The sequence below is a fragment of the Melanerpes formicivorus genome, unplaced genomic scaffold (genome assembly GCF_026170545.1).
Source record: "Melanerpes formicivorus ecotype bairdi unplaced genomic scaffold, bMelFor1.0.p_v2 SCAF_26, whole genome shotgun sequence".
In the NCBI taxonomy this organism is placed as follows: Eukaryota; Metazoa; Chordata; class Aves; order Piciformes; family Picidae; genus Melanerpes; species Melanerpes formicivorus.
In genome coordinates, this window is record NW_027142378.1 from 10,731,498 (window position 1) to 10,758,182 (window position 26,685).

Sequence of the window (26,685 nt, forward strand, 5' to 3'; positions counted from 1 at the left end):
CCCGCGGCGCCCAGCTGAGGGGCGGCGGCGGCCATCTTGGGTGAGGGCAGAGCGCTCGGTCGCCTTCATCCAAGATGGCGGCGGTAAGGGGGGGGGGGGGCACTGGTTGGGTTTTACCTTTTTCTTTTTTTTTTCTTTTTTCTGTTATGAAAGATTTGTTTTCTGTGGCTTGGGTTTGGGTTTGGTTCTGTTGTGCGCGTGGGTGTGTTTGGTTGGTTTATTGTTAAAGGGTTTTTTTTTGGGGGGGGTGTTGGCGAACTCAGGAGGGAGCTGGGGTTCGATAGCCTGGAGAGGAGGAGGCTCAGGGCAGACCTCATTGCCCTCTACAGCTACCTGAAGGGAGGTTGTAGACAGGTGGGGGTTGGTCTCTTCTCCCAGGCAACCAGCACCAGAACAAGAGGACACAGGCTCAAGCTGTGCCAGGGGAAGTTTCACAGTATCACAGTATGACTTAGGTTGGAAAGGACCTCGAGGATCATCGAGTCCAACCTATCAACACAGACCTCGTGACCAGACCATGGCACCAAGTGCCACATCCAATCCCTTCTTGAACACTTCCAGGGATGGGGACTCCACCACCTCCCTGGGCAGCACATTCCAGTGATGAATTACTTCCTCCTCACCTCGAGTCTAAACCTCCCCTGGCACAGCTTGAGACCCCGAGCATCAAGAGAAGGAGAATCCTTGGGCTTGCATACATGGGGGGACATCCTGAGGTAGAAACAGAATAGAAACAGAAACAGAATAGAAACAGAAATAGAATAGAAACATAAATAGAATAGAATAGAATAGAATAGAATAGAATAGAATAGAATAGAATAGAATAGAATAGAATAGAATCAGAAATAGAATAGAAACAAACAGGAATAGAAATTAGAATAGAATAGAATAGAATAGAATAGAATAGAATAGAATAGAATAGAATAGAATAGAATAGAATAGAATAGAAACAGAAAAGAATAGAAACAGAAATAGAATAGAAACAGAAATAGAATAGAAACAGAAATAGAATAGAAACAGAAACAGGAATAGACATAGAATAGGAATAGAAAATAATTAACCAAGTTGGAAAAGACCTTCAAGATCATCAAGCCCAACCTATCACTCAGCACCCACCTAACCAACTAACCCATGGCACCCAGTGCCTCCTCCAGTCTCCTCTCAGACACCTCCAGGGACGGTGACTCCACCACCCCCCTGGGCAGCACATCCCATGGCCAGGTGTCATCATCAGCCAGGGCTCTGCCAAGAGAGCTGAGATTAAAGGTGGGCATTCTGTGAGCCGCTCTGGTTGCAATGCTAAACCCCACACCTAACCCGAGAGCCCCTGGCCAAACACAGCCCTCAGCCCCTGGCGGTGCGCAGCGAGTTTGCAAGGAGCGAGAGGCGCTGCGCTCTGCTCTGCTGGGGTCGCCAGGAGGCGCAGCTGCTGCACGTCCCGGCGGAGTGCGCGCTGCGGAGCTCGGCGGCTCCGCCGGCTCTGTGAGGGTACCCCCAGCACCCGGACGTGCACAGAATCGGTACCTCCACTCAGTGCGGGAGGTTGGCTGGCTGCACCGCGGGGACAGGAATCCGGGGTCCGGCCCCGCGGAGCACTACAAGTCCCGGCAGGCGGCGGGGCGCGGTGGCGGCGGCGGGGCGGAGCTGCCGTGGGAGAGGGCGGGAAGCGGAGCGCCGAGGCGGCTCTTGGCCCGGCTTGCGCTCCTCTGCCGTTGCCCTCTGGGAGGTGGGACAGGACTGGGGCTGGAGGTAGGGGGCGGCGGTGGGATGCGCAGTGCTGAAGTCACAGCGGCTCCGAGTGCCGCTTGTCCGCCGCTGACTTTTGGTGAGGGGGGCCCGCGGTCGGCGGAAGGCGGTGGGCACCGGCGGGCCGCTTGGCATCGCGGAGAGGGGAGGCGAGGCTGAGGCTGAGACTGGAGCCGTCTGGCCGCTGGCAGCTGTGGCGGTAAAGGCGTCGCTTTGATGGCAGCCGCTCCGCTCGGCCTGGGTTGGGGGAGGGAGAGCGGCAGCCTGGCCCTGCTGCTGGGCCTGCAGGGTCCCTGCTGCTGCCCCTGCCCCGTCCCTGCTGCTGCCCCTGCCCTGTCCCGCGCTCTGCCCCTGCCGCGTCCCGCGCGCTGCCCCTGCCCCGTCCCGCGCTCTGCCCCTGCCGCGTCCCGCGCTCTGCCCCTGCCGCGTCCCGCGCTCTGCCCCTGCCCCGTCCCTGCTGCTGCCCCTGCCCCGTCCCGCGCGCTGCCCCTGCCCCGTCCCGCGCGCTGCCCCTGCCCCGTCCCTGCTGCTGCCCCTGCCCCGTCCCGCGCGCTGCCCCTGCCCCGTCCCTGCTGCTGCCCCTGCCCCGTCCCTGCTGCTGCCCCTGCCCCGTCCCTGCTGCTGCCCCTGCCCCGTCCCTGCTGCTGCCCCTGCCCCGTCCCTGCTGCTGCCCCTGCCCCGTCCCTGCTGCTGCCCCTGCCGCGTCCCTGCTGCTGCCCCTGCCGCGTCCCTGCTGCTGCCCCTGCCGCGTCCCGCGCGCTGCCCCTGCCGCGTCCCTGCTGCTGCCCCTGCCCCGTCCCGCGCTCTGCCCCTGCCCCGTCCCGCGCTCTGCCCCTGCCCCGTCCCTGCTGCTGCCCCTGCCCCGTCCCGCGCTCTGCCCCTGCCGCGTCCCGCGCGCTGCCCCTGCCGCGTCCCTGCTGCTGCCCCTGCCGCGTCCCGCGCGCTGCCCCTGCCGCGTCCCTGCTGCTGCCCCTGCCCCGTCCCGCGCTCTGCCCGGGGCTGCGCGGGAGCGGCGCTGGGCGCTGCCCGGGGCTGGGGCTGGGGCATGGGGCGGGCAGCCTCCTGTCCGCACTGAGCTACCCCTCAGGGGCAGAGGCCCTGCGCGAGTGCAGGCTCGCCGCAGCTACCAGGGGTTCCTTTTGTCGGGCACCCAGGTGCCTATGCGGAAAGGTTGCCGGGCTTCTAGAGGCTCCTTAGTCAGCAATGCTAAGCCAGCCCTTTCACGTTTCGCTTCCCCAAAAGCTTTTGCTTTGCCTTGCAGCCTTGTTTTTCCCCTAGATCATTTGTATCAGGTGACAGAACAAGAGAACGTGGCCTGAAATTGTGCCAGGAGGAGGGTTAGGTTGGATATTAGGGGGGGAAAAAAAACTTCTTTGCTGCAAGAGTGGTCAGGCATCGGAACAGGCTGCCCCGGGGGGTGATGGAGTCTCCATCCCTGGAGGAGTTCAAGAAATGTGTTGCACTTTGGGCCATGGCTGGATGGCCATAGTGGTGTTAAGTTGATGGCTGGACCTGATGCTCTTAGAAGTCTCTTCCAGCTGAAATGATTCTTCCTTTCCTGGGGGTTCAGGTCACAGAGTGTACAAACAGTTCCACAGATGCTCCTCAAGAACAACCTGGGCTGTTCATCTGAAATGGAGAGTAGGTGTTAGTCAGACACTGCAGCAGTGTTACAGTAAACTTGCTTTAGGGTTCATAGGATATATTTTAATAGCCCTGTGATTCAAAACAGTGATCTGGTATTGAGGGGACAGCTTGTTATGAGTGAGCTGCATGGAAAGTTCTTCACTGAGAGAGTTGTTGGCCCTTGGGATGTGCTGCCCAGGGAGGTGGTGGAGTCCTCATCCCTGGAGGTGTTCAAGAGGGGATTGGATGTGGCACTTGGTGCCATGGTCTAGTCCTGAGGTCTGTGGTGACAGGTTGGACTCGATGATCTTTGAGGTCTCTGTGATGCTCTTAGAGGTCTTTTCCAGCTTTAGTGATGGCTCTGTGTGGGACTGCAGCATTTTGCTTCCTGCAGCTGATGCAAAGCCAGAATAACTCTTTGCTTTTGTGCTCTGGCAGGTGTCACAAACACCCCGTCTCTGACCCAGCATTTATTCTGTTCTGATCAATACACTTGTGTAAGCATGTCAATGGTCATCAAACAATAGCCTGAGATAGAACAGAACAGAATGAACCAGGTTGGAAAAGACCTTTGGGAAGCTGAGAGCTTGGATGCTGTTGGTTCAGGCATACATTTCCCCCCTGCCCTGTTTTATTTGAAATCACAGCCTCTGTTTAGAGGTAAACCCCAAGAGGGAAGAGCTTAATCTTCCTGCACTGCTTTTTGTGATGAAAGACTATGATGAAACAACTTGCTTACAATATCCAGTCCTGACCTTTGCTGCTCCTGCTGGGTTTTCTTCCCTCCTGCAGCAAACTGACACCTGGTGTGGTGTGGTGACATCATTCATGAGTTCCTTTTTCAGCTAGGGACAGCTTTTGTCAAGTAACTGATCCCATTCCAACACTGGGGGGGAAAAAATCCTATTTTAAAAGGTGATAGTCTTCTGAGAAGGATGAGTTGCTGTAAATCCTGGTAGGGCAACTTTGAGTCAGATGAGAAGATGTGAAGTCAGGTTATTAGGACAGTTGGTAGTGATAGTAAAGACACACAAGATTTACTGAGTGAGAGCTCCAGAGAAAGTATCACAGTATCACAGTATCAGTCAGGGTTGGAAGGGACCACAAGGATCATCTAGTTCCACCCCCCTGCCATGGGCAGGGACACCCCACACTAGATCAGCCTGGCCAGAGCCTCATCCAGCCTGGGCTTAAACACCTCCAGGGACAGGGCCCCAACCACCTCCCTGGACAAGTGGGAAATGATCATGTGGGGAGAGTGTTCTGGCTCTGCAAATCACCATTTCTCTTTACCAGGAGGAAACTATGGTGACCTGCAGACCCTTCCTGGCCGAGGAGAGAAAACTCTGAGCTCCTTAAAATGCTTCCTGTCAGAATGAAGTTCTTACAGCTGCTCTCCCACAAGGCAGAGAGACTGGAAACGCTGTTTCAAATACCTTGTTACCAGAATCAAGTCCCATGTACAGGGCTGGCTACCTCCACCTGTCTGCACAGCAAGAAGAAAAAACCCAAGGGTTATGAGCACGTGGACCAAGAGAAATACAAGAGCTTGGTTTACTCTGTTACATCGTACAAAACCAGCGCCCAAACGCCAGAGAGCATACTCGAGGAAGACAATTATTTATATGGGCCACCAGAGAAGCAGAGCCTGCAAGTTAAAGCTGAAACAAAGCTCCCCAAGAACTGGGTGCCTCTAATAAACCCCAAGAAGAGCGTTTCCCACCTCAGCAGTGGTTCAGCCCTCCCCTTGAAGATCACTCTGCAAGGCTCGAGAGTGCCCAGCGTCACCCGCATCCTTCAAGGGACTCTTTCTCCCCTGCAAGCCTTCTATCTGGAAAGATGGAAGCAGAGAATGATCCTGGAACTCGGGAAAGAGGGGTTTGCAGAGTACACCAAAAGTAAGTCCAGCCACAGGGGTGATTGCAGCCATCTGGATAACTGTCTGTGGGAAGTGCTTACAAGCCCTTTGTGCCCTCAAGTGCTTTGGAAGTCCTTTGTTTCCATTTCGTGAGGCAAGAGCAGGAGCACACTTCTTACCCATCAATCTGTGCTGTAATCTCTGTTCTAGGAGCACTGAAATGGGTTGGGAAACACGTGGGGAACAGGGAAGCTTTACACATTCTTTATCCTACCTGCCTCCCCTTTATTTCTCTGCTAGCATTTATGTACAAAGAGGTCTTTCCAGCTGATGTTACTGAGGCTGTTTGCAGGTGCAGAGCTGTCTTGTGACAAAGATGGAAGTAAGCATTCTGAAATGGGCTCATCTCCACAGAATCAACTGTCAGGGTTGGAAGGGACCTCAAGGCTCAGCCAGCTCCAACCCCCTGCCATGGGCAGGGACACCTCACACTACACAGCCACCTCCAGCCTGGCTGCAAACACCTCCAGGCAGGAGGCTTCCACCACCTCCCTGGGCAACCTGTGCCAGGCTCTCACCACCCTCATGGGGAAGAACTTCTTCCTCACATCCAATCTGAATCTCCCCATTTCTAGTTCTTGCTCCATTCCCCCCAGTCCTGTCACTCCCTGACACCCTCAAAGTCGCTGTCATTGGAGGTGTTCAGGAGGAGACTTGATGGGGTGCTTGGTGCCATGGGTTAGTTGTTTAGGTGGGTTGGATTGGTTGATGGGTTGGACAGGATGATCTTGAAGGTCTCTTCCAACCTGGTTTGGTTTATTCTAAATAAAGGTTTATTCTAAATAAAACTCCCTCCCCAGCTTCCTTGTAGCCCCCTGCAGATACTGGAAGGCCACAATGAGGTCTTCTCAGAGCTTTCTCTTCTCCAGACTGAACAGCCCCAACTCCCTCAGTCTGTCCTCATAGGAGAGGTGCTCCAGCCCTCTGCTCATCCTCCTGGCCCTTCTCTGGACACCTTCCAGCACCTCCAGATCCTTTCTGTAATAGGGGCTCCAGAACTGGAGGCAGTACTCCAGGTGGGGTCTCAGCAGAGCAGAGTAGAGGGGGAGAGTCACCTCCTTCAGCCTGCTGGCCACATTCTCTTGATGCAGTCCAGGATGGGATTGGCTTTCTGGGCTGCAAGTGCACACTTGTCCTTTCACCAGACAAAACAGAAGAGGCTGGCTCCATCCTCCTGACACTCACTCTTTAGATGCTGATCAGTATTAACAAGATCTTCCCTCAGTCTCCTCTCCTCCAGGCTAAATAGCCACAGTTCTCTCACCATACCATAAGGTAGATGTTCCAGTCCCCTCTCTGTCTTAGTGGCCCTCTGCTGGGCTTTATCCAGTAGTTCCTTGTTCAGGGAAGCTAGAACTGGATGCAGTACTCCAGATGAGGCCTCCCTGGGGCAAGTAGAAGAGGAGAAGGAGAACCTCGCTTGACCTGCTGGCCACACTTGCAGTTCCACTCAAATGATCCAATGCAGCAGGAGTAGCAGAGAGTAACATTTGTAACCCCTAGAAATTCACAAATGCCTTTGAGGGGACAATAAATCAAACCCCACATGGTTTATTTCTGACTAATCAGTGAGACCAAAGTCAAATCAGCATGAACATAAGAGATGCTCATCTCATTGTTGGCACTTGATTTGTCTGTCTCGTTTCCTTCTCACATCCTCAAAGCTTTCAGTGCAAAAAAAAACCCAGGACTGGTTTGAGAGCCAGGGTTGTGTAATAGCAAGAACACAAGTGCATGAGATGCTGTTGAGTCTAAAATGTGGGGGTGTCTTCCCATTCTTCTTAGATCTTTTCCACCAAGGAGAGCTTTTTCATGCAGCTCTGGAATCCATCCTACTGCCTGGAGCGACAGCCACCGAGGAGCAGAGGGAAAACGCCGCAGTTTCCGGCTACTTAGCCAGTGTGCAGCAGGTCTTGGAGGAGATTGGCCAGGTGAAAGCTCTGGAAAGTGCTGTCCAGCATGAGACTCTTCAGTATCTGGGCCTGGTGGACTGCGTGGCTGAGTATCGGTGAGCTGCTGGCTCCCTGAGACCCCTGGCGCTGCCGGTGCCGCCTGCCGCTCTGGGCGCGGGTCCCGGGGGGAGCTGGGGGTGGGCCAGCTCTGGTGGGGGAGGCTGGACAGAGCTCTGAGGCCAGGGAAATTAGGGAGAGAGGAAACAGCCCCAAGCTTCACCAGGGAGGGGTTAGGTTGGATTTTAGAAGAAACTTCTTCCCTGAAAGAAGGGCAACAGAGCTGGTGAAGCATCTGGAGAACAGCTCTGTGAGGAGCAGCTGAGCGACCAGCCTGCTGAAGAGGGGACCTGAGGGGAGACCTCCCCTTCTCCAGCTCCTTGGAGTATGGTAGGGGTTGGTCTCCCTAGTAACAAGCAACAGGACTTGGGAAGTTGCCTCAAGCTGCACCAGGGAGGTTTAGGTTGGATTTTAGAAGAAACTTACTGAAAGGATTCTCAAAGACTGGGACAGGCACCCCAGCAAGGTGGTTGAATCCCCATCCCTGGAGGTGTTTCAGAGAGGCAGAGAGGTGGTGCTGAGGGCCATGGTTTAGCACCAGCCTTGGCAGAGGTAGAGAATGGTTGGCTTGATGACCTTAAAGGTATTTTCCAACCCAAACAATTCTGTGGCTCTCTGAAGAGGAAGAACCTGATGACAGGATTGCTGTAGTTCCTGGTGGGGAAGTCCCCACTGAAGCACAGCACAGGGGAGGGCAAGCTGAGGTGATCCTCAGCAGCTGCCAGCTGCTGCACAGCTATCAAGTCTTGATTTTTGAGATCTGAACCACCAGTAGGGAGGTGACTTGCTTGGACATAACAACAAGCAATGTGACATCAGAGTGGGGCAGGCTGAGCATGACACAACTTTCTTTGCTGTCTCATCTATTACTTATGACTAAACTTAAGTTTAAACCCGTCCTGCCTTGTTCCCTTATGCAACACTCCTGTATTGCTCTCTCCTGCAGAGGCCAGTTGTGTGTGATTGACTGGAAAACTTCAGAGAAACCAAAGCCATTTCTGAGGAATACTTTTGACAACCCACTGCAGGTTGCAGCATATATTGGAGCCATAAATCATGATGCTAATTATGACTTCCAGGTCAGTAGGCCTGCTACCTGCCAAGACAAGCAGCAGCACTCATATGTTTGTTTTCATTTCTCCTCACCTAATGCCTTCAGCATCTGCTGCACATCACTGAAGTTTTGGTAGGCTTTGTAATGAAGTAGCCCAGTCTTAGGTCAAGTTAAGCTGACATCTAATAACTCCCCTGTTTTTGCTAGTCCTGCTGAAGCTGCCCTCACCCTAGAGAAGGGTCTAGAGAGCAAGTCTCACAAGGAGCAGGATTGTTAGTCTAAAGAGGAGGAGGCTGAGGGGAGACCTCACTGCTCTCTACAACTCCCCAAAAGGAAGCTGGAGTGGAGTGGGGATTGGTCTCTTTTCCCTAATATCAGGTGACAGAAAGAGAGAAATTAGCCTGAAATTATAGCAGGGGAGGGTTAGGTTTAGGATATTAGGAGAAATTTCTTTCCTGGAAGAGGCTGCCCAGGGAGGTGGTGGAGTCACTGGTCCCTGGAGGTATCCAAGAGATGTGTGGACATGGCACTTGGGGACATGGCTGAAAGCTTTTTTTGCTTGTGTCAAGAGTAGGATGGAAGAGAAAGAACAAATAAAAGAGCCTGCAAACAGGGAAGTGCAGAGGGAGGGCATTACTCACATCAGGTATTGCTGTAAGCCTGCCAGCAAATGAGGGACCGAGGGATGACTGCTCTGCCCTGGTGAGACCACATCTGGAGTGTTGTGTCCAGTTCTGAGCTCCTCAGCTCAAGAGGGACAGGGATATATAGTAGAAAGTGTCCAGTGGAAGGCTGTGAGGATGATTAAGGGACTAGAACATCTCTCTTCTGAGGAAGGGCTAAGAGACCTGGGGCTCTTTAGCCTGGAGAAGAGAAACTGAGAGGTGCCAGGCTCGTTTTGGCAGTGCCCAACAACAGGACAAGGAACAACAGGGATAAGCTGTATCACAGGAAGTTCCACCTTGACATGAGGAGAAACCTCCTCCCTATGAGGGTGACTGAACTGGAGCAGGCTGCCCAGAGAGGCTGTGGAGTCTCCTTCTCTGGAGGTGTTCTTGTGTGACCTGCCCTACTTAATCCCACTTTGGCAGGGGGGCTGGACTAGATAATCTCTGGAGGTCCCTTCCAACTCCTGACATTTTGTGATTCTATTATTCTGTGATCTGCAAGGTTTAAAGAAACCCTTTCACTTTGAGAGATGCATCAGTGTGGAGGGAAGTGCTTTAGCACCAGCCTTGCTGGAGTTGGATAATGGCTGGACTCAATGATCTTGAAGGTCTTTTCCAACTGAAAGGATTGGGTGGTTCTGTGATAAAGAGTTCAGGTCTGTGGCTTTCCCTGGAGTCAGTCAGAGCTCTGTTCTCTAAGTCTTTGGAGCATTTCAGTGTTAGTCTCCATGTGGGGAGTTGTTTCAGGTGTCTTTTTGTTGCACATCTCCTGTTTGAAGACATGTCCCTGTCCAGGTAAAAGCTTCTCCGTGAGGCTTTAGCTTTCAGAAGCACTGAAGTTGCAAGTTCAATACTATTGGACTTCTCATCAAGTGATGCTGGGTTTCTGACAGCCTTCTGTTTTGAACTGCAGGTGAGGTGTGGGCTCATTGTGGTTGCCTACAAGGATGGCTCCCCTGCTCATCCCCATTTCATGGATCCTGATCTGTGCTCCCAGTACTGGAGGAAGTGGCTTTTGCGCCTCGAGGAGTACAAGGACAAGCACTGAGGCCAAGCAAGGCACGCAGAGGCAAGTGGCCTCAGCACAGAGGCAAAGCAAGAAGCCTTTGTGAAGCCCACCATTTGAATACATAGTTTTGTTGGGGCTTTTTTTTTAGGAACTTTGGCTGAATTTTTCATATAAAGTCTCCTCACCCCCTCAATAAAGCAAAGCAAAACTGAGGCCTGTGGTGACAGGTTGGACTTGAGGAGCTTTGAGGTCTCTTCCAACCTTGGTGATGCTGTGTGTGAAAACAAACCAGAAAACCCCCCAAACAAACCCAAAACCCAGCCAAGCAAGGAAATTTGGAACAGGAAATGTGCATCTGACTTAAGTGGACCAGGCAGGGCAAAGTCAACTTGTCCCTGTTTCCCCCCCACACTGTTCCTGCAGCCTGAGATTGATAGGGAAGTTTCTATCAGGAAGTCAAAAGGATTCAATCAAATAACCTTTTCTTTGTTATTTTTGACAGGGGGGAAAAAAAAACCCAAACCCCAACAAAACCAACCAAACCTGTGGCAGAACTGAGGCTTTGGAAATGAAGGTGTAGTAAAGCCAAAGTCACCTGGGCTGAGAGAAATGCAAATCAGAGTAAGTCTGAGTTTCAGTCAGCTCAGTTCCTGCTCCTCTCAAAGGGCTCTGCTAACAGGCTGGCTGGTGTTTGTGTGTGCTCTCACCACAACAACTGGGAAAGCTCTGCTGAGAACTGTAACCAAAGTTTTCTTAAGCACTTACTTAAGCTCCTGAAGCAAAGTGATCATGTTAATAGGAATGGCTTGGCAGGAGAGGAGTGGAGTCGTAACTCATGCCCTCAGTAATCCCCAGCAAGTGCTCTGAAAGGGGGGGAGCTCTCCTGGCTGTGCCCTGGCTCTGGGATGACAAGGAGCATACCCATGTGGAAAGATCTCCAGTGTTTGCCAGCAAAAGGAAGTTTCTTTGTTAAAGCAGCCCTGTGACTTTGAAAGCAGGTGTTCTGAGGAGTGAAGAGCTCAGGAGACATCTTGTGGGGGGGGGGGGGGGGTGGCTTTTTCTGGGTGTTTGGGGGCTGGTTGTTTTTTCAGTTTGTGAATAAATGTAACCCAGAAGTTACTTTGGAAGCTTGCTGTCTGAAACCAAGGCTGCAAGACACAGCACAAGCCCTGGTGATGTCAGGCAGTGTTGGGCTGTGTGTTGCACACTTGGAAAGCTTGGGTTTTTTCCCTCATTCTTTGTTCTCTCTGGAGTGCATTTAGGAGTTCTCACAATAGCACTGCAGGTTACAAACGAAAGCATGACCAGCTGGGAAGAAAAGTCACCCCTGCAAAATCCCAACAGGCAAGCTTGCTGCTGAAGGAGCTTGGCATGGTGTCATGGCCATGGTGGTTCTAGGTGGGTGGTTGAGCTCAGTGGTCTTGGAGGTCTTTTCCAACCACCATTCTGTGATAAGTTCTTCGTCTTCTACTCTCCCACAGCGCCGAACGGCGACAGCTCGGGCAGTGAAACCCTGTGCTGGTGGTGCTTGTTTACTCAGACCTGGTCTGGTGATGGTAGGATTGCTCTGTGCTTTTAGGCAGATTTCTATCTACAAAGATGATGAGCCCTGGAGACTGAGCAGGGTGAGAGATGAGTAACCACGACGCTGCTGCGCGAGCGCTCAGGAGCTCTACCTGTTTTACAGGTCCCTTCCCACATCACAGCGTCAGGGCCAGTGGGTGGCTCAGCACCGCTGAGCACGGTCAGTTGTCTGTGGGAGGTGGCTCTGAGGGGGGGCAGAGGCAGGAGCTGAACTCCCTGTGGTGACTGGGACTGGGTAAATGAGTGTGGAACAGTTGAGCAATGTTTGGGTGGGATTGCCTTCATCAGAGGCATCATCGTACGGCCTCTGACCCATGCAGGAGTTCAGCCTCGTCCTGCCAAAGGCACCTGGGCACTGTGGGCACCTGTTGGCTGCACCTTCTTCATTTGTTTAACAAAAGCAGCCTTGTGTCTGAGGAAGGCTGCCAGCTTCACTGGCAACATCAGTTTGCAAACCTGTCCTTGAGTCTTGGGTGAGTCTGTTCAGTCAGAGAGGCAGGAGAGGCTCTTTCCAGACTTGATGACTCTATGAGTAACTGCTGCTTCTAAGGTTATCAAGTCCAACCTTCATGTCTAGCACCTCTGAAAGTCTGGCTGCCTCAGGCACCCCTGAGTGAGCTCTGGAGCATTTCTGTAGAGGCACAAGCTAGTGCTGCCAGAAGTGGCAGATGGCTGTCACCAGTGTCATGCAAGCTCAAACCTCTTTGTGGCCAATTTAAACTAACTGGCCAGACTTAAACTGAGGGGCCCAAGGCATCTACAGGCAGTATCTGTCCCCTGCAAAAGAAACAGCCAGATAATCAGGGTAGTTCATCCAGCTGCAGTGTCCAGCTTGTCAGTCATGGCTTGTCTTCCATGTGCTGTAGCTGCTGCTTTCCTCTGTTGCCTTTGGTGCTCCCACTCAGGTCATGTAGATGGCCCCACCTCGATATGGCTGTAGTTCTTTCAGCAGGGATGTGTTTCAGTAGGGGAGAGAGGGAAATTAAAAGCATCTCCCTGAAGGTTGTCAAGGCCAGGTTGGATGAGGCCTTGAGCAACCTGGACCAGTGGAAGGTGTCCCTGGGGAACAGGAGTTAAAGTTACCCTTACACAGTTCACAGTAGCTCTGTGACCCTTAAGTCTGCCCTGGAGTCCTGTGATCCTCTAGTGGAGAAAGTTTGGGAGGAAGAAGTTCTGCAACCTTTAAAAGAAGCTCCAGCTCCCCTGGGATCCCACTGCCACACATTGTTAGCTGACTGCCCAGAGGGGCAGAGTTCAGGTTACCTGCACATTTTAAACTCCTATACTATTACAACATCATCCTGTTCTTAAGACCATTCTCATTCATCTTGCACAGAACAGTGTGCTGGTAGCTGCCTTCCACAGCTTTTCTTCACCCAGACCTCTCTGAAGCCATTTGTATGGGAGGTGATGGTTGGTGCCTTCACAAAACACACTGAGAGAAGGTGACACTTGTCAGGGGCCACTCAGATGAGTGGTGCAGCTGGAACAGGAACCAGATTGCCTGGAGGGCAGCTCAGTAAATTCTCCCAAGAGGTGACAGCCTCTGCTAAGCTTTCCCTTTCCTTGGGCCATATGAAAAAAACAGTCTGATGTGGGGACATTCTCTTTCAAGCTGAGGTTCTACCAACATCAAGGGAGATGGAGCCAGTGCAGAGGAGGCCAACAAAGCTGGTGAAGGGCCTGGAGAATAAACCTGATGAGGAGCAACTGAAGGAGCTGAGGCTGTTTAGTTTGGAAAAGAGGAGGCTGAGGGCAGACCTCATTGCTGTCTACAACTACCTGAAAGGACCTTGTGGAGAGGCTGCTGCTGGTCTCTTCTCCCAGGTGATTAGTGACAGAACAAGAGGGAATGGCCTCAAGCTGGGACTGGGTAGGGTTAGACTGGACATGAGGAAGCATCTTTTCCCAGCAGGAGTGGTCAGGCATTGGAATGTGCTGCCCAGGGAGGTGGTGGAGTCCCCAAGCCTGGATGTGTTTAAAGGTGGTTGGGATGTGGTGCTTGGGGCTCTGGTTTAGGGGTGAGCCTTGCAGAGCAGGGTCGTCGGTGGGACTTGGGGATCCTGAGGCTCTTGTCCAACCTGAGTGTTCCTGTGATCCTGTGAACAAAAGCATCCTTTCCACTTCAGAGATTTCTTTCCAAATCATTGTTTAGAAAAAAACCCAACCCAAACCAAACCAACCAAGCCAAACCAAAGCCCCCAAACAACCATATATATATATATATATAATTTGTAGTCCTACATGTAAACTTCATTGCTTTAGGCCGCTGTGCTCCACTGTGTCACTCATCCTTGTCATCACCTTTGGAGTTCCTCTGCAGGACAGGGCTCAGTTTGTTCTGCAAAACAGCTGCCAGTTTTTTGGAGGTTTTCTTGAGGAAAGCACTGCCAGGGTGGACGCTGCTGACGTGCAGGTAGAGGTCCTCCTGCGTGGGGCCCGTGTAGCCGCAGTCCTCGCAGACGTAGAGCTTGTCGCGCCGCTGCTTGTAGGCGTACTGCTGCTGCACGCCGTGGATCTTCTTCAGGTGGGACTCCAGGGAGCAGCGCTGCGTGAAGGCTTTGTTGCAGACCTCGCACTTGTAGGGACGAATTCCTGCAAGGGCAACAGAGGCTCTGCTTTACCCCTCTGGGGAGCACACCACGAGTCACCCAGCCGCAGAACGGCAGGGCTTGGAAAGGACCCCCGGAGATCGCCCAAGTCCGCCCCTGCCCCTGCCTGCCAGAGCAGGGTACAGCACTACCCAGGGTGGAAAAGACCTTCAAGGTCATCAGGTCCAACCTATCCCCCAGCACCATCTGATCAACTAAACCATGGCACCAAGCACCCCATCCAGGCTCTTCTTAAACACCTCCAGGGATGGGGACTCCACCACCTCCCTGGGCAGCACATCCCAATGGCCAATCTCTCTTGCTGGGAAGAATTTCTTCCTAACATCCAGCCTAAACCTCCCCTGGCACAGCTTGAGACTGTGTCCTCTTGTTCTGATCCTAAGAGACCAACCCCCACCTGGCTGCAACCTCCCTTCTGGGAGTTGTAGAGAGCAAGAAGGTCTCCCCTGAGCCTCCTCTTCTCCAGGCTGAGCAACCCCAGCTCCCTCAGCCTCTCCTCACAGGGCTGTGCTCCAGACCCCTCACCACCCTCCTTGCCCTTCTCTGGACACATTCAAGCATCTCAACATCTTTCTTGAATTGAGGGGCCCAAAACTGAAAGCCACCACCTTCAGGAGTGTTTTCAACCCAGTTCTAGTTCTCATGCTGCAACCCACACAAGTAAGCAGAGACAGCACAGGCCAGGGGTTGGACCTGCAGAGGGCAACAGCTTCAGAAGGGTATTTGGATGAACCAGTAACCCAAAGGCTGCTTAGCTTCCCTAAAGGATCATAGAATTGTTAGGCTTGGAAGAGACCTCAAGGCTCAGCCAGCTCCAACCTCCATGCCATGGGCAGGGACACCTCACACTACAGCAGGTTGCTCACAGCCACTTCCAGCCTGGCCTTAAAAACCTCTAGAGATGAGGCTTCCACCACCTCCCTGGGCAACCTGTGCCAGTCTCTCACCACCCTCATGGGGAAGAGCTTCTTCCTAACATCCAATCTCAATCTATTCACTTCTAGTTTTGTTCCCTCCCCCCCAGTCCTATCACTCCCTGACACCCTGAAAAGTCCCTCCCCAGCTTTCTTGTAGCCCCCTTCAGACACTGGAAGGCCACAATAAGGTCTCCTTGGAGCCTTCTCTTCTCCAGACTGAACAGCCTCTCAGAGAAAGCTGGAGGCACAGCATGAACCGCACTCTGCTCTCTGCAGATGGTGCCAAAATCAAGCCCAGCATAACCTCATCCCGCGGGGCAGCCGCGGGGAAGGCTTGCAGCAGCACACCAGGACGCTGCTGCTCATTGCCTCTAGAGGGCAAAGCATTTTCGCCCACCGCCTGCCTCGGCTGGCCGGCACACACGTGGATGCTCCACCGTGCTGCAGTTTGTCCCGGATGGGTGATCCCAGTGCCCCTGCACCGGGCATGGCAGCAATGCAGCAGCAGCTACACCAAATCTGGGGGGCAGCTTGTGCACCCGTGGGTTTCCTCATCGTAGAATAGACTCCCTTAGAAAAGGCCTCTAAGATCATCCAGCCCAGCTATCACCACAAGACCACCACTGCTATTTACCCATGTCCCAAGGTGCCATGTTCACAGGATCACAGAATTGGTTTGGTTGAAAGGGACCTTTAAGATCAAAACCAAGCCCCCCATTCAGCCATCTCCCAAAGCACCTTGGCCACACATTTCTTGAACACCTCCACAGGCACTGACTCCACCACCTCCCTGGACAACTTCCTCCTTAGTCTCAGGGCTTTTACCTGTCCACACATCCTTCCCTGCATCCCCACTGGATTTTTGCACATGTTTGCCTGGGGTTTGCCTCACCTTCTCCCCAAGAAGAAGGGACCAGTCTCTTCAGTGGCCCTGTGATAGAACATGGGGCAGTGGGTACAAACTGGAACACAGGAAGTTGCTGCTCAGCAGGAGGGAAAACTCCTGCATGTGAGGGTGACAGCACTGTGAGCAGGCTGCCCAGAGAGGCCATGCAGCCTCCTCTAGAGACTTTCAAGACCTGTCCAGATGTGTTCCTGTGTAACCTGCCCTAGGTGATCCTGCTTTGGCAGGGGGGTTGGACTCCAGTGCTCTTCAGAGGTCCCTTTCAGCCCTTACTGCTCTGTTATTCTGTGATTCACTTCAAGTATTTGGGAGCTGTTTCCTCAGATGAAAGCAGTCTGCTCTCCATCTCTTCATCATCATGACAGTTTCAACAGGCTTCAAACACAATTCTAGGCAGGCCTGCTTGGCCTGAATGATCCTTAATTCAGTGCAAAGCATCAGGGAGGTGAAATACAAAGCAGAAGAGAGCAGGGTCTCCAGAGGTCCCTCACAACCCCCCTACCATTCTGTGACTCTCTGTGACTCCAGGGTTCTATGACTGATTTTATGACTCTCTAGGATTCTGTGACTATGACTCTATGACTCTGACTCTATGGCTCTGTAGGATTCTCTGATTCTGTGACTGATTCTATGAATTTATGACTCTAGGATTCTATGATTCTGTGACTCTGACTCTATGGCTCTGTAGGATTCTATGATTCAGTGACTATGATTCTATGACTCTGTGACTCTCTCTGACTGTGAGTCTATGATTCTGTGACTATGACTCTGACTCTCTAGGAGTCTATGATTCTGTGACTCTGTTACTCTCTCTGATTCTATGACTGACTTTCTATGACTGTAGGATTCTATGACTGACTCTCTGTGGCTCTGTAGGATTCTATGACTCTGTGACTCTGATTTTATGACTCTGTGACTCTCTCTGACTGTGATTCTGTGACTCTGTTACTCTCTATGACTCTGTTACTCTCTATGATTCTGTGACTGTTTCTATGACTCTGTGACTGTTACTCTATGATTCTGTGACTCTCTGTTTCTGTGATTCTGTGGCTCTCTGCTACTCTCTCTGATTCTGTGACTCTCTGTTACTCTCTGATTCTGTGACTCTCTGTTACTCTCTGATTCTGTGACTCTCTGTTACTCTCTGATTCTGTGACTCTCTGTTACTCTCTGATTCTGTGACTCTCTGTTACTCTCTCTGATTCTGTGACTCTCTGTTTCTGTGATTCTGTGACTCTCTGCTACTCTCTCTGATTCTGTGACTCTCTGTTACTCTCTGTGACTGTGACTCTCTGTTACTCTATGATTCTGTGACTCGGCTTCTCCTCCTCCTTGTCCCTTCCGACCCTGCCTCCCGCTTCTCCCTGCGCAGAGCCGCCCCGGGAAGGGGAGTTCTCACCGGTGTGAGTCCGGACATGTCTCTTCAGGTCGAAGGTGTCGTTGAAGCCTTTGCCACAGAAGGTGCACAAGTGCCTCTTCACCTGGCTGTGGCACTTGATGTGACGGTTGAGCATCCGCTGCAGGCGAAAGCCTTTGCCGCACAGCTCGCAGCTATGCACCGTGGCGTCGCTGCAGGTGCCGGTGGTGAACTAAGGAACGGGAAAGAAGGACTGGCTTGAAGTGAGCATCAACATGACAAAGACCAAAGCACAACACTGAGGGGTAGGGCTCTGCATGGCATTGCAAAGTTCTTGGGAGTCTCTTCAAAACAACAAGCCAAAGCAACCAGGAAGTTCCTGCTGGGTGAGACCTTCATGCTTCCCTTTGCCAGCAGGTATTGGACCTGATGATCTTAGAGGTCTTTCCCAACCTTCATGACTCCACGAGTCTAAGTGGGTGACTTCATGTGCACAGTTTGGGACTGATGTAATGGTGGCCAGCATGGTGTCAGGGGATAAAGCAAAGCCTGTGCAGAGGATACCTTCCAGAGGCAAGGACTCTGGGTGGAACAGGTTGCCCAGGGAGGTGGTTGAGGCTTCTTCCCTGGAGATATTCAAGGTGAGGCTCAACAAGCCCCTGGGCAGCCTGATCTAGTTGGGGATGTCCCTGCTGAAAGCAGGGAGGATGGGATAGGTGACCCTTCTGGCCTGGAGCATTCTGTGGTTCTATGATACTTGGCCAGCTAGAGACCCATAAGCACACAGGCCTAGGCTATGGGCACCTCTCTGTGTGTGCTGCTGCACCCAGCTAATGTCCTGCGTGGAGAAAGGAATCAGAGAGTCACAGAATTGTCAGGGCTGGAAGGGCCCTCAAGGCTCAGCCAGCTCCAACCCCCTGCCATGGGCAGGGACACCTCACACTGCAGCAGGTTGCTCACAGCCACATCCAGCCTGGCTGCAAACACCTCCAGGCATGAGGCTTCCACCACCTCCCTGGGCAACCTGTGCCAGGCTCTCACCACCCTCATGGGCAACAACTTCTTCCTAACCTCCAATCTGAATCTCCCCATTTCTAGTTTTGCTCCATTCCCTGGCCTGAAAGAGTTCTCCCCATGCAGTGCCTTCTCTAAGCACACTTCCCAGTGGCTACAGTTAACTGGAAAAGCAGGCAGCAGTGGCAGAAGGAAGGCAGGTTGGGTGACATAAAGCCTCTAAGGGCACGTTGTGCTGGCTCAGCAGAGACCAGAACAATGGCACTCCTTGGTCTCCCGTGCTCATTAATTAACAGCAGGGTGTCATTAGGGATTAGTCTTCTCATCCCTGCTCCTAGCACCAAAAATATCGTGCCACCACCATGACCTAACTTGACTAAGGGAGACACTGCTGATTCAGATCTCAGGGAAGAGTGGCTGGAAAGCTGCCTGGCAGAGAAAGACCTGGGGTGTTGATCAACAGCCAGCTGAATATGAGCCAGCAGTGTGCCCAGGGGGCCAAGAAGGCCACCAGCATCCTGGCCTGGATCAGCAATAGTGTGACCAGCAGGACCAGGGAAGGGATTGTCCCCTTCATACTCAGCACTGCCCAGGCCACACCTGGAGTCCTGAGTTCAGTGTTGGGGTCCTCACTCCAAGGAAGACATTGAGGCATTGGAGCAGGTCCAGAGGAGGGCAAGAAAGCTGGTGAAGGATCTGGAGAACAGGGCTGGAGTGGCTGAGGGAACTGGGGTCGTGTAGTCTGGAGAAAAGGAGAGTGAGGAGAGACCTTCTCCCACTCTTCAAGAAGGAGGTTGAAGCCAGGTGGGGGTTGGTCTCTTCTCCCTTCCTGAGAGGAAATGGCCTCAAGTGGCACCAGGGGAGGTTTAGGCTGGAGATTAGAAGAAACTTCTTCCTTGAAAGGGTTTTCAAAGACTGGCCCAGGCTCCCCAGGGAGCTGAATCCCTGCAGGTGTTTAAAAAGGCCCAGATGTGGTGCTAAGGGACATGGTTTGTCACCAGTCCTGACAGAGTGAGTCAGTAGTTGGACTTAAAGGTCTTTTCCAAGCCAAACGATTCTGATTCTGCGACTCTTGTGAAGAGCACTCTTTAGAGGGAACGCTCAGTGGCTGGAAGATGCAAATAGTTAGCTACTAGTTTAATTATCCAGCTCCATACTGGCCACTCAGGATGGGGGCTGGGGGGTGGGGGGGAGGTCAGCAGGAGCAGGAGTCACCGTGCCCACAACATTCACCAGCTCTCCTGGTGCTTCCAGAGGCTTTCTGAGGCACGCTGAGAACATCCAGCCCTGCTGAAGTGAGGTTGCAGCATGACGGTTGCTAACAGCCCAGGTTAAATTATACAAAGCAGGTTAAAGTCAAACAGCAGCTGGGCAAGCTCCTGACAAAGGAACACGTTTGAGGGTTTCTCTTTCCTCAACAGCCAGCAATTTCCCTCCCCCCCCCCACCTCCTCTTTTGCTTACTGCTGAAATAATGCTGCCCGAAATTTCAAGGAAGCCTGAAAAGAAAAGCCGGTTGTGAAACCACCAGATGTGAAACTAGAGGGGGAGCCAGTTAGGAAGTATCTGTTTGGGCAACAGGTAGGACTCCACCTCGTGTGGCTGCATCTAGCCGGGGTGAGAGCCTAGCGTTAATCATGAAATGAGTAACAGGGTGGCTGCAAGGCTGCCATCCCAGCAGAGGCGGTGGGAATCTTCACAGCTCCCGTCCCGAGGAACAACAGGCAGGGTTTAACGAGCTGCTAACTAGCCACCGGCAAACACATCTCCTCCTTCCTAGCGCTGGGGTGGCCTGGCTCCACCTCTGCTGAGGAGGGTGTTCAGAGATGGACGTGGAGCTCCCACCCCATCTGCGTGGCTGCAGATGCTCCGTCTTGGGTTCTTGGGTACCACCAGGGGCCCCTGAGCGACTTGCCTTCTCAGCCTTGAGAGGAAAGCCACCTCTCTGCTCTGCTAGCTCTGTCCAGGGGAACATCCAGGCAGCTGGAGCTCCTGCTCACGCAGCAGAGAGGCTCTTCAGCAAAGCTAATGGCCAGGCAATTGTTTCGTTTCACCCAGGCCCGCGGGTCCACCCCAGGGTGGCAATGGCAGTTCAAAGCTTTGGAGGACTATCTCCTAGCTACTCCCTTGATAAATGAAGAGGGCAGCAGGACGATCCCCCTCGGCCCTTCCTTGGCAAAGGCTTGACTGCAACCTAGAAGGCAGCCTTTTTAAGGAGGCCCCACGTTGAGGAACGAGATCCACCCACGCACCATGGGGCATGACTCCCAGCTGCCAGGGCTGGTCCTTCCTGGCTGGGTTCAGAGCTCCTGCGGGATCTAAGCCAAGCAGGTCAGGGGCAGCGTGTCCCAAGGCAGGGATAAGGGAAGGCAAAGGGCGTTGGAAGATTACGGGACACGGCTTAGGAGGTGTGCCCCCCACCGCCGCCGTCACCTCGGGATGGCGGCTGTCAGGTCTGAGCAGAGGGAGCCACGAGGGCGCCTTGGCACCGGCCGGCAGCCGCCTGGCTGTCGCCCCCATGGCTCGGCTGTCGCCCCCATCGCTCGGCTGTCGCCCCCATGGCTCGGCTGTCGCCCCCATGGCTCGGCTGTCGCCCCCATCGCTCGGTAAGCAGGCGGCGGGGCCGGCGGGGCTTTACCTTAATTTTTGACCTGACAACGGGGCGCTTGACGGCCAGGTCCAACAGCATCCCCTCAGCCGTGCCCAGATCGCCAGGGCCAGGCTGGGGCGTCGGGGGGTCGCTGGGCTCGGCGTCGCGGGTCCCGCTGCTCCCGCTGCTCTCCAGGCTGTCCTCGTAGCCCAGCAGCACGCAGCCGATCCCGCCTGTAGCGGTGGGGAAAAGGCGGTGGACTTTGAAGGGGGTGAGGGGGAGACCCCAGAGAATCCACGGAGCGGAGCGGAGCGGGGCAGGGCAGAGGCGGCCGGCGGCAGAGCCCTCGGTGTTTAACCGGCGGGCGGGCGGCGGGGGAGGATCCCCGGCTCCCGCTGCAATCGGAAACTCAAACACGAACGGTCCCAAAGTTCAAACAAGCCAGCTCCGCCGCCTTCCCGTTATACCCCGGGCAAGGGCAGGAGGAGGAGGAAAAGGAGGAGGAGGAGGAGGGGAGAGAGAGGCCAGGAGTACATCACCACCCCCTACCTCCCCCCCCCCCCCCCCCCCGTCTGAGGTCTTTTCTTCTCCTTCCCCCGCACCCCACCTTTCTCATGCAAACGACGTTTCCCACCTTCCCGGACACACCGACACACACACGTCCATCCCCCATGCCCGGGAGGGTGCGAGATGGTGCCAGGCAATAGGGCCGGCACCGGGACAGGGTACACAGGGTACATGTCCGTCCGGTCCCCCGCCACCGCCCGCTCCCTCGGAGCTCCCCACCTGGCACGGTAAAAACCCCTTCCCCAACCCGCTCCCCGCCGCAGCCCGCGGGGACTGGTGAAGTCTCTCCTTCCTTCCTTCCTCCCTTCCTTCCTCCCGGTGCCCGGGGGAAGGGAGCCGGTGGGCGCTGCCGTACCTGGGATGTAGGTGTCGGCTCTCTCCTCGTCGGGCAGCCCATCCCAGCTGCGCACCGCCGGCTGCGGGCTCCGCCGTTTCACCAGGAAGGCTCTGGGCATGGCGAGGGCAAAGGGAACAGGGCACAGGCACGGAGCGAAGCGGAGCGGAGCGGCGGTTCAATCCCCGCCGCCCGCCCGCAGCCCGGCGGGGAGCGGGGACCGTACGCACCGGGCAGAGCCGCTGAGCAGCGGGGAGGGGAAGGGGAGGGGAAGGGAAGGAGGGAAAGGAGGTGGATGGGGTTGGTGGGGTGGGGTGGGGGGGGGAGGAAAGTTTCATAAGGTGGAATAGAAAAATGCACCAGGAAACTTGGGAAGGAGCATGCGTGCTGCAAACATAACGGTGTCAACAAGTCTGCTTACCTGTCCGACCGGTTGGAGCAGCTGAGCTTTGTTCCAGCCCTTCCTAAGGCATGAAATGTTTGCAAAAGAATTTAACGTCTGAAAATTAAAGGGAAGGGGAAAAAAAAAAGCGGGGTGGGGGGGAAGAAGAGGTCCCACTGCCTACCCACCGCTGCCCGGTGGGGCTGGAGCCACTGCCCACCCCTCAGCAGCACAAAAAATACGTGGTGTTTTTGGGGTGGTTCTTTCCCCCCCCCAATGAGAAATCTTTCTGCTGTTAACATGTATCTGTCTGTACGGTTTTATTCCATGGGGTTCACTCCGTCCCTGGCGTTGATTTCAAACGAAAAAGGTCTCTCAGGCTTCCCTCCCCCCACCCCTGCTGCTGCCTTTGCTGTCTTGGGGTTTTTTTCATTTGTCACTCGGCCCTCTCCCCCTTTCTTCCCCGAAGTGGAAATGAAACAAAAGGCAAGAGGATGGGGTGAGGGGAAGGAAGCACAAAAAAGACACACAGAAGAAAACCCACAAAAGCACGCTGAAGGAAACCCACAGAACTTGGCTCCCACACAGCATCCTCCTGGAGAAACTGGCTGCTCATGGCTTGTGGGTGTTGTGCTGGGCAAGTGACTGGCTGCTCATGGCCAGATGCAAGGAGTTAAAGCCACTTGCTGGATGGTCACCAGTGGTGTCCCCCGGGGCTCAGCGCTGGGACCAGCTCTCCTTAATGTCTTTATCAACAAGCTGGAGGAGGAGATTTGGGGCACCCTCTGCAAGCTTGCAGATGACACCAAGTTGGGTGGGGGTGTTGATGTGCTTGAGGGCAGGGAGGCTCTGCAGAGGGACCTGGACAGGCTGGATCAAAGTGCTGAGGCCAATTGTAGGTGATTCAACAAGGCCAAGTGCTGAGTCTTGCACTTGGGTCACAACAACCCTGTGAACACCCCAGGCTTGGGGAAGGGTGGCTGGAAGCTGCCCAGCAGAGAAAGACCTGGGGGTGTTGATCAACAGCCAGCCAAAGGTGAGCCAACACCTGCCCAGGTAGCCAAGAAGGCCACCAGCATCCTGGCCTGGATCAGCAACAGTGTGACCAGCAGGACCAGGGAAGGGATTGTCCCCTGAACTCATCAGTGCTCAGGCTGCACCTTGAACCCTGGCTTCAGTTTTGGGGCCCTCGCTCCAAGGAAGACATTGAGGTGCTGGAGCAGGTCCAGAGAAGGGCAATGAAGCTGATGCAGGGTCTGGAGAACAGGTCTTGTAAGGAGCCTCCTCTTCTAAAGAGCCCCAGGCCTCTCAGCCTTTCCTCATCAGACAGATGTTCCAGTCCCTTCAGCATCCTCATAGCCTCTGTTGGACTCTTTCCAGTAGCTCCCTGTCCCTCTTGAACTGGGGAGCCCAGAACTGGACACAATACTCCAGATGTGGCCTCACCAGGGCAGAGCAGGGGGAGAGGAGAACCTCATCTTCCAGGAAGGCTTTTAAGCCTGGTCACTGACCCACAGGGGAGACCCTGGGAGCAGTGGCAAGTGCTGGGGGCAGCTGGGGAGCGAGTGGTGCCCCTGCTCCTGTGGAGAGTCTAGTTCCCACAGGTACCAGGTGAGAAGCCACCTCATCACACCTTCAGCAACACCCCCCCTGAAAAGCTTCCCTTCTCTTGCTCCTCAAGGCTGTTATGTCTGAGATCTGGCTCCAGGTCAAAAAGCAGCTCCTTGGGGTTTCATTGATCCTTTTGCAATGCTTCCAGCTCGAGGTTTCTTCTCATTTTAGCCAATCCTTGTCTTTTAAGCCAGAAGATGCAGCACATGACCTCTGAGGACTCTTCCAACCTTAGTGATACTGTGATACATGGCATCAATCACAACACTCCTGAACTGATTGCTGTGACTCCTTTAATGCCATCTGGGCTTCTGTCAAATCCTCTTCTGATGTTCCCACTGAGGGAGGTCCTGGAGCGCACAGTTGAATTGTGTGCTCCAGGTCAGACATGTGCTTGCAAGCACAGCAGAATTAGGAACTAAATGCTGCTGGTGGTGGTTGTTATTATTATTAGCTCTGGAGTCCTGCCACGAGGGGTCAGGGCTGTGGTATGTCCAGCACCCTCAGAGGTACAGGGTGAAAAGAGTCCTGGAGCCTCCAGTGTGGCAAGAGGAGCTGGATGTGCACCTACAAGAGGGAGAGTAGCTCACTGGTGGTCAGCTGCCTTCTTCTTGGGCTAGAAGGTGGAAAGATAGACCATTGACCAAGGCTTGGTGCTGCTTGGCCACAGCCCAGCAGAAAACCATACTGCCTTTCCTAGAAACACCTTGCAGAGAGTCACAGAACCACTGATGGGTAGGGGCTGAAATGGACCTCTGAAGATCCTCTAATCCAACCCCCCCTGCTAGAGCAGGAGCACCCAGAGTCCATCACACAGGAACACATCCAGGGGGGGTTGGAATGCCTCCAGAGAAGGACACTTCACAGCCTCTCTGGACAGTCTGATCCAAGGCTCTGTCACCCACAAAGGGAAGAAGTTTTTCCTGATGTTTACACAGGACCTCCTGTGTTCCACTTTGTGTCCATTTCCCCTTGTCCTGTCACTGGACACCACTGAGAAGAGCCTGGCTCCATCCTCCTGGCACTCACCCTGTAGCTAGTGATCAGCATGAATGAGATCCCCCCCTCAGTCTCCTCCAGGGTAATCAGCCCCAGCTCCCTCAGCCTCTCCTCGAGAGGTTGGTGTTCCAGTCCCCTCAGCATCTTAGTGGATTTCTGCTGGCTTCTGGAGTAGTTCCTTGTTCTTCTTAAACTGGGGAGCCCAGAGCTGGATGCAATATTCAAGATGAGGCCTCCCCAGGGCAGAACAGAGAGGGAGAAGAATCATCCTCAACCTGCTGGCCACACTCTCCTTAATGCAGCCCAGGATGCCACTGTCCTTGGCTGGGAGGGCACATTGCTGGCTCATGCTGAGCTTGTCCACCAGCTCCTTTTCCCCAGAGCTGCTCTCCAGCAGGTCAGCTCCCAGCCAGTACTGACCCATGGGGTTGTCCATGGGGTTGTGTGCAGGATGCCACACTTACCCTTGGTACTTTTAACCCAGAGGAGCCTGGGGAGCAGGCTTCCAGCACAGCCCCAGCAGCACTACTGCAGCAGCACAAAGTGCAAAGGGTGACCCTTGGGGCCGCGTCACCTTCAGCAAGGCAGCCCATGGCCACCTCAGCTGGGCAGCCAGCCTCCTGCTCCATGTGCCTGCTGCAGCCCTGCTGCAATGCACAGCCCCCAAGCCCTCGTAATTAAGACATTACCACAGCGAGGAGATAATGGCACAGAAACCTCTCTGTAGGATCTTGTTTCCTTCCCAGCCTTCAGCTGGGTGTGGGAGAAAATCCAGGCCGCTAAAATTAACATTTTTTGGGGTGTAAATCCAATTAAATGCACAAAATGCCCTGTAGGGTCAGAGCAGAGTGGGACCCCACCCTTGGAGATTTGACTACTAAAACATGCTTCCTTTGACTCCACTTGGGGTTTGGGGAGGGAGGGAGGGAGAGGTTGGATCGCACAAGGCTTCGGCCAAGTGCCCTCTGGTGATCACAACCAGCCCCTGCCCAAACCAACCCTGAGTGCAGCCAGGTCTGTGGCGCCATGAGAAGGGCAGGGGAGACTCCCTCCCTTGAAAGGGAGTGGGGAAAGTGTGCTTGGGGGCAAGGGCTTGGGTGTAGGGAGTGAGGAAAAGAGCTGGGCTTAAAAGAGGAGAAGAGGAGAAGAAGAACAGAAGAAGGGGAAAAGAATCTACCCCCTAGAAATGGGTAGATTCAGATTGGATGTTAGGAAGGAGTTCTTCACCATGAGGGTGGTGAGACACTGGAACAGGTTGCCCAGGGAGGTGGTGGAAGCCCTGTCCCTGAAGTTCTTAAGGCCAGGCTGGATGTGGCTGTGAGCAACCTGCTCTAGTGTGAGGTGTCCCTGCCCAGGGGGGTTGGAACTAGATGATCCTTGAGGTCCACTCCAACCCTGACCATTCTGATTCTGTAAGAAGAGAAGAGAAGGAGAAGAAGAAAAGAAGAGGAGAAGAAGAGGAGGAGAGAAGCCCAACAAAGGAGGTGTAAGCAAAGGCACATGTCCCCTGCTCAGGGTAGGATGACTTGGGTTTGGTGGGGAGCAGGTACTACTTCAGCTGTGACCTCAGGGAGCTATGTTCTTTGCTGTTCTTCTTGCCTGGGCTACTTTTCACCAGAGAATCATAGAATCACTTGGGCTGGAAAAGACCTTTAAGATCATCAAGTCCAACCACCAACCCAATACCACTGTGACCATCAAACCACATCCCAAAGTGCTGTGTCCACACCATTTTTGAACACCCCCAGGGATGGTGACTCCATCACCTCCCTGTGCTGGGGATGC

At 54.0% G+C, this 26,685-nt stretch overlaps 2 protein-coding genes across 7 annotated transcripts; one reads left to right on the plus strand and one right to left on the minus strand.

The window, feature by feature from the left end:
* The first annotated feature begins 64 nt into the window (after positions 1–64).
* MGME1 (mitochondrial genome maintenance exonuclease 1) lies at positions 65–11,066 on the plus strand. Of its 6 annotated transcripts, XM_068153647.1 has the most exons (6): positions 1,637–1,749; positions 4,669–5,270; positions 7,076–7,298; positions 8,246–8,378; positions 9,935–10,090; positions 10,533–11,066. In XM_068153647.1, exons 2-5 carry the CDS (start codon positions 4,733–4,735, stop codon positions 10,067–10,069), a joined length of 1,029 nt encoding a protein of 342 aa, XP_068009748.1. In that variant the 5' UTR covers positions 1,637–1,749; positions 4,669–4,732; the 3' UTR covers positions 10,070–10,090; positions 10,533–11,066. The 6 variants fall into 6 exon arrangements, with proteins under 6 accessions (XP_068009747.1, XP_068009748.1, XP_068009749.1 ...); XM_068153646.1 differs by lacking the exon at positions 1,637–1,749 and adding an exon at positions 65–83 and having other exon boundaries at positions 9,935–11,066; XM_068153648.1 differs by having other exon boundaries at positions 7,109–7,298; positions 9,935–11,066.
* A 2,495-nt stretch (positions 11,067–13,561) lies between these two features.
* Positions 13,562–22,065, minus strand: OVOL2 (ovo like zinc finger 2). The gene is made up of 4 exons (XM_068153649.1): positions 21,930–22,065; positions 21,056–21,240; positions 17,447–17,636; positions 13,562–14,209 (listed from the first exon to the last, which is right to left on the minus strand). The coding sequence occupies exons 1-4, from the start codon at positions 22,027–22,029 to the stop codon at positions 13,899–13,901; spliced, it is 786 nt and encodes a 261-aa protein (XP_068009750.1). The 5' UTR covers positions 22,030–22,065; the 3' UTR covers positions 13,562–13,898.
* Positions 22,066–26,685: the final 4,620 nt, after the last annotated feature.

What these genes read in the sequence shown, in the direction of transcription:
- MGME1 (XM_068153646.1), top strand. Translation starts at nt 4,733, where the DNA reads ATGCTTCCTGTCAGAATGAAGTTCTTACAGCTGCTCTCCCACAAGGCA. An exon ending in GACTGCGTGGCTGAGTATCG is followed by an intron (nt 7,299 to 8,245) that starts GTGAGCTGCTGG and finishes TCTCTCCTGCAG; the next exon opens with AGGCCAGTTGTGTGTGATTG. An exon ending in ATGCTAATTATGACTTCCAG is followed by an intron (nt 8,379 to 9,934) that starts GTCAGTAGGCCT and finishes TTTGAACTGCAG; the next exon opens with GTGAGGTGTGGGCTCATTGT.
- OVOL2 (XM_068153649.1), bottom strand. Translation starts at nt 22,029, where the DNA reads ATGCCCAGAGCCTTCCTGGTGAAACGGCGGAGCCCGCAGCCGGCGGTG. An exon ending in AGCCGACACCTACATCCCAG is followed by an intron (nt 21,241 to 21,929) that starts GTACGGCAGCGC and finishes CCACCGCTACAG; the next exon opens with GCGGGATCGGCTGCGTGCTG. An exon ending in TTGTCAGGTCAAAAATTAAG is followed by an intron (nt 17,637 to 21,055) that starts GTAAAGCCCCGC and finishes CCCGTTCCTTAG; the next exon opens with TTCACCACCGGCACCTGCAG.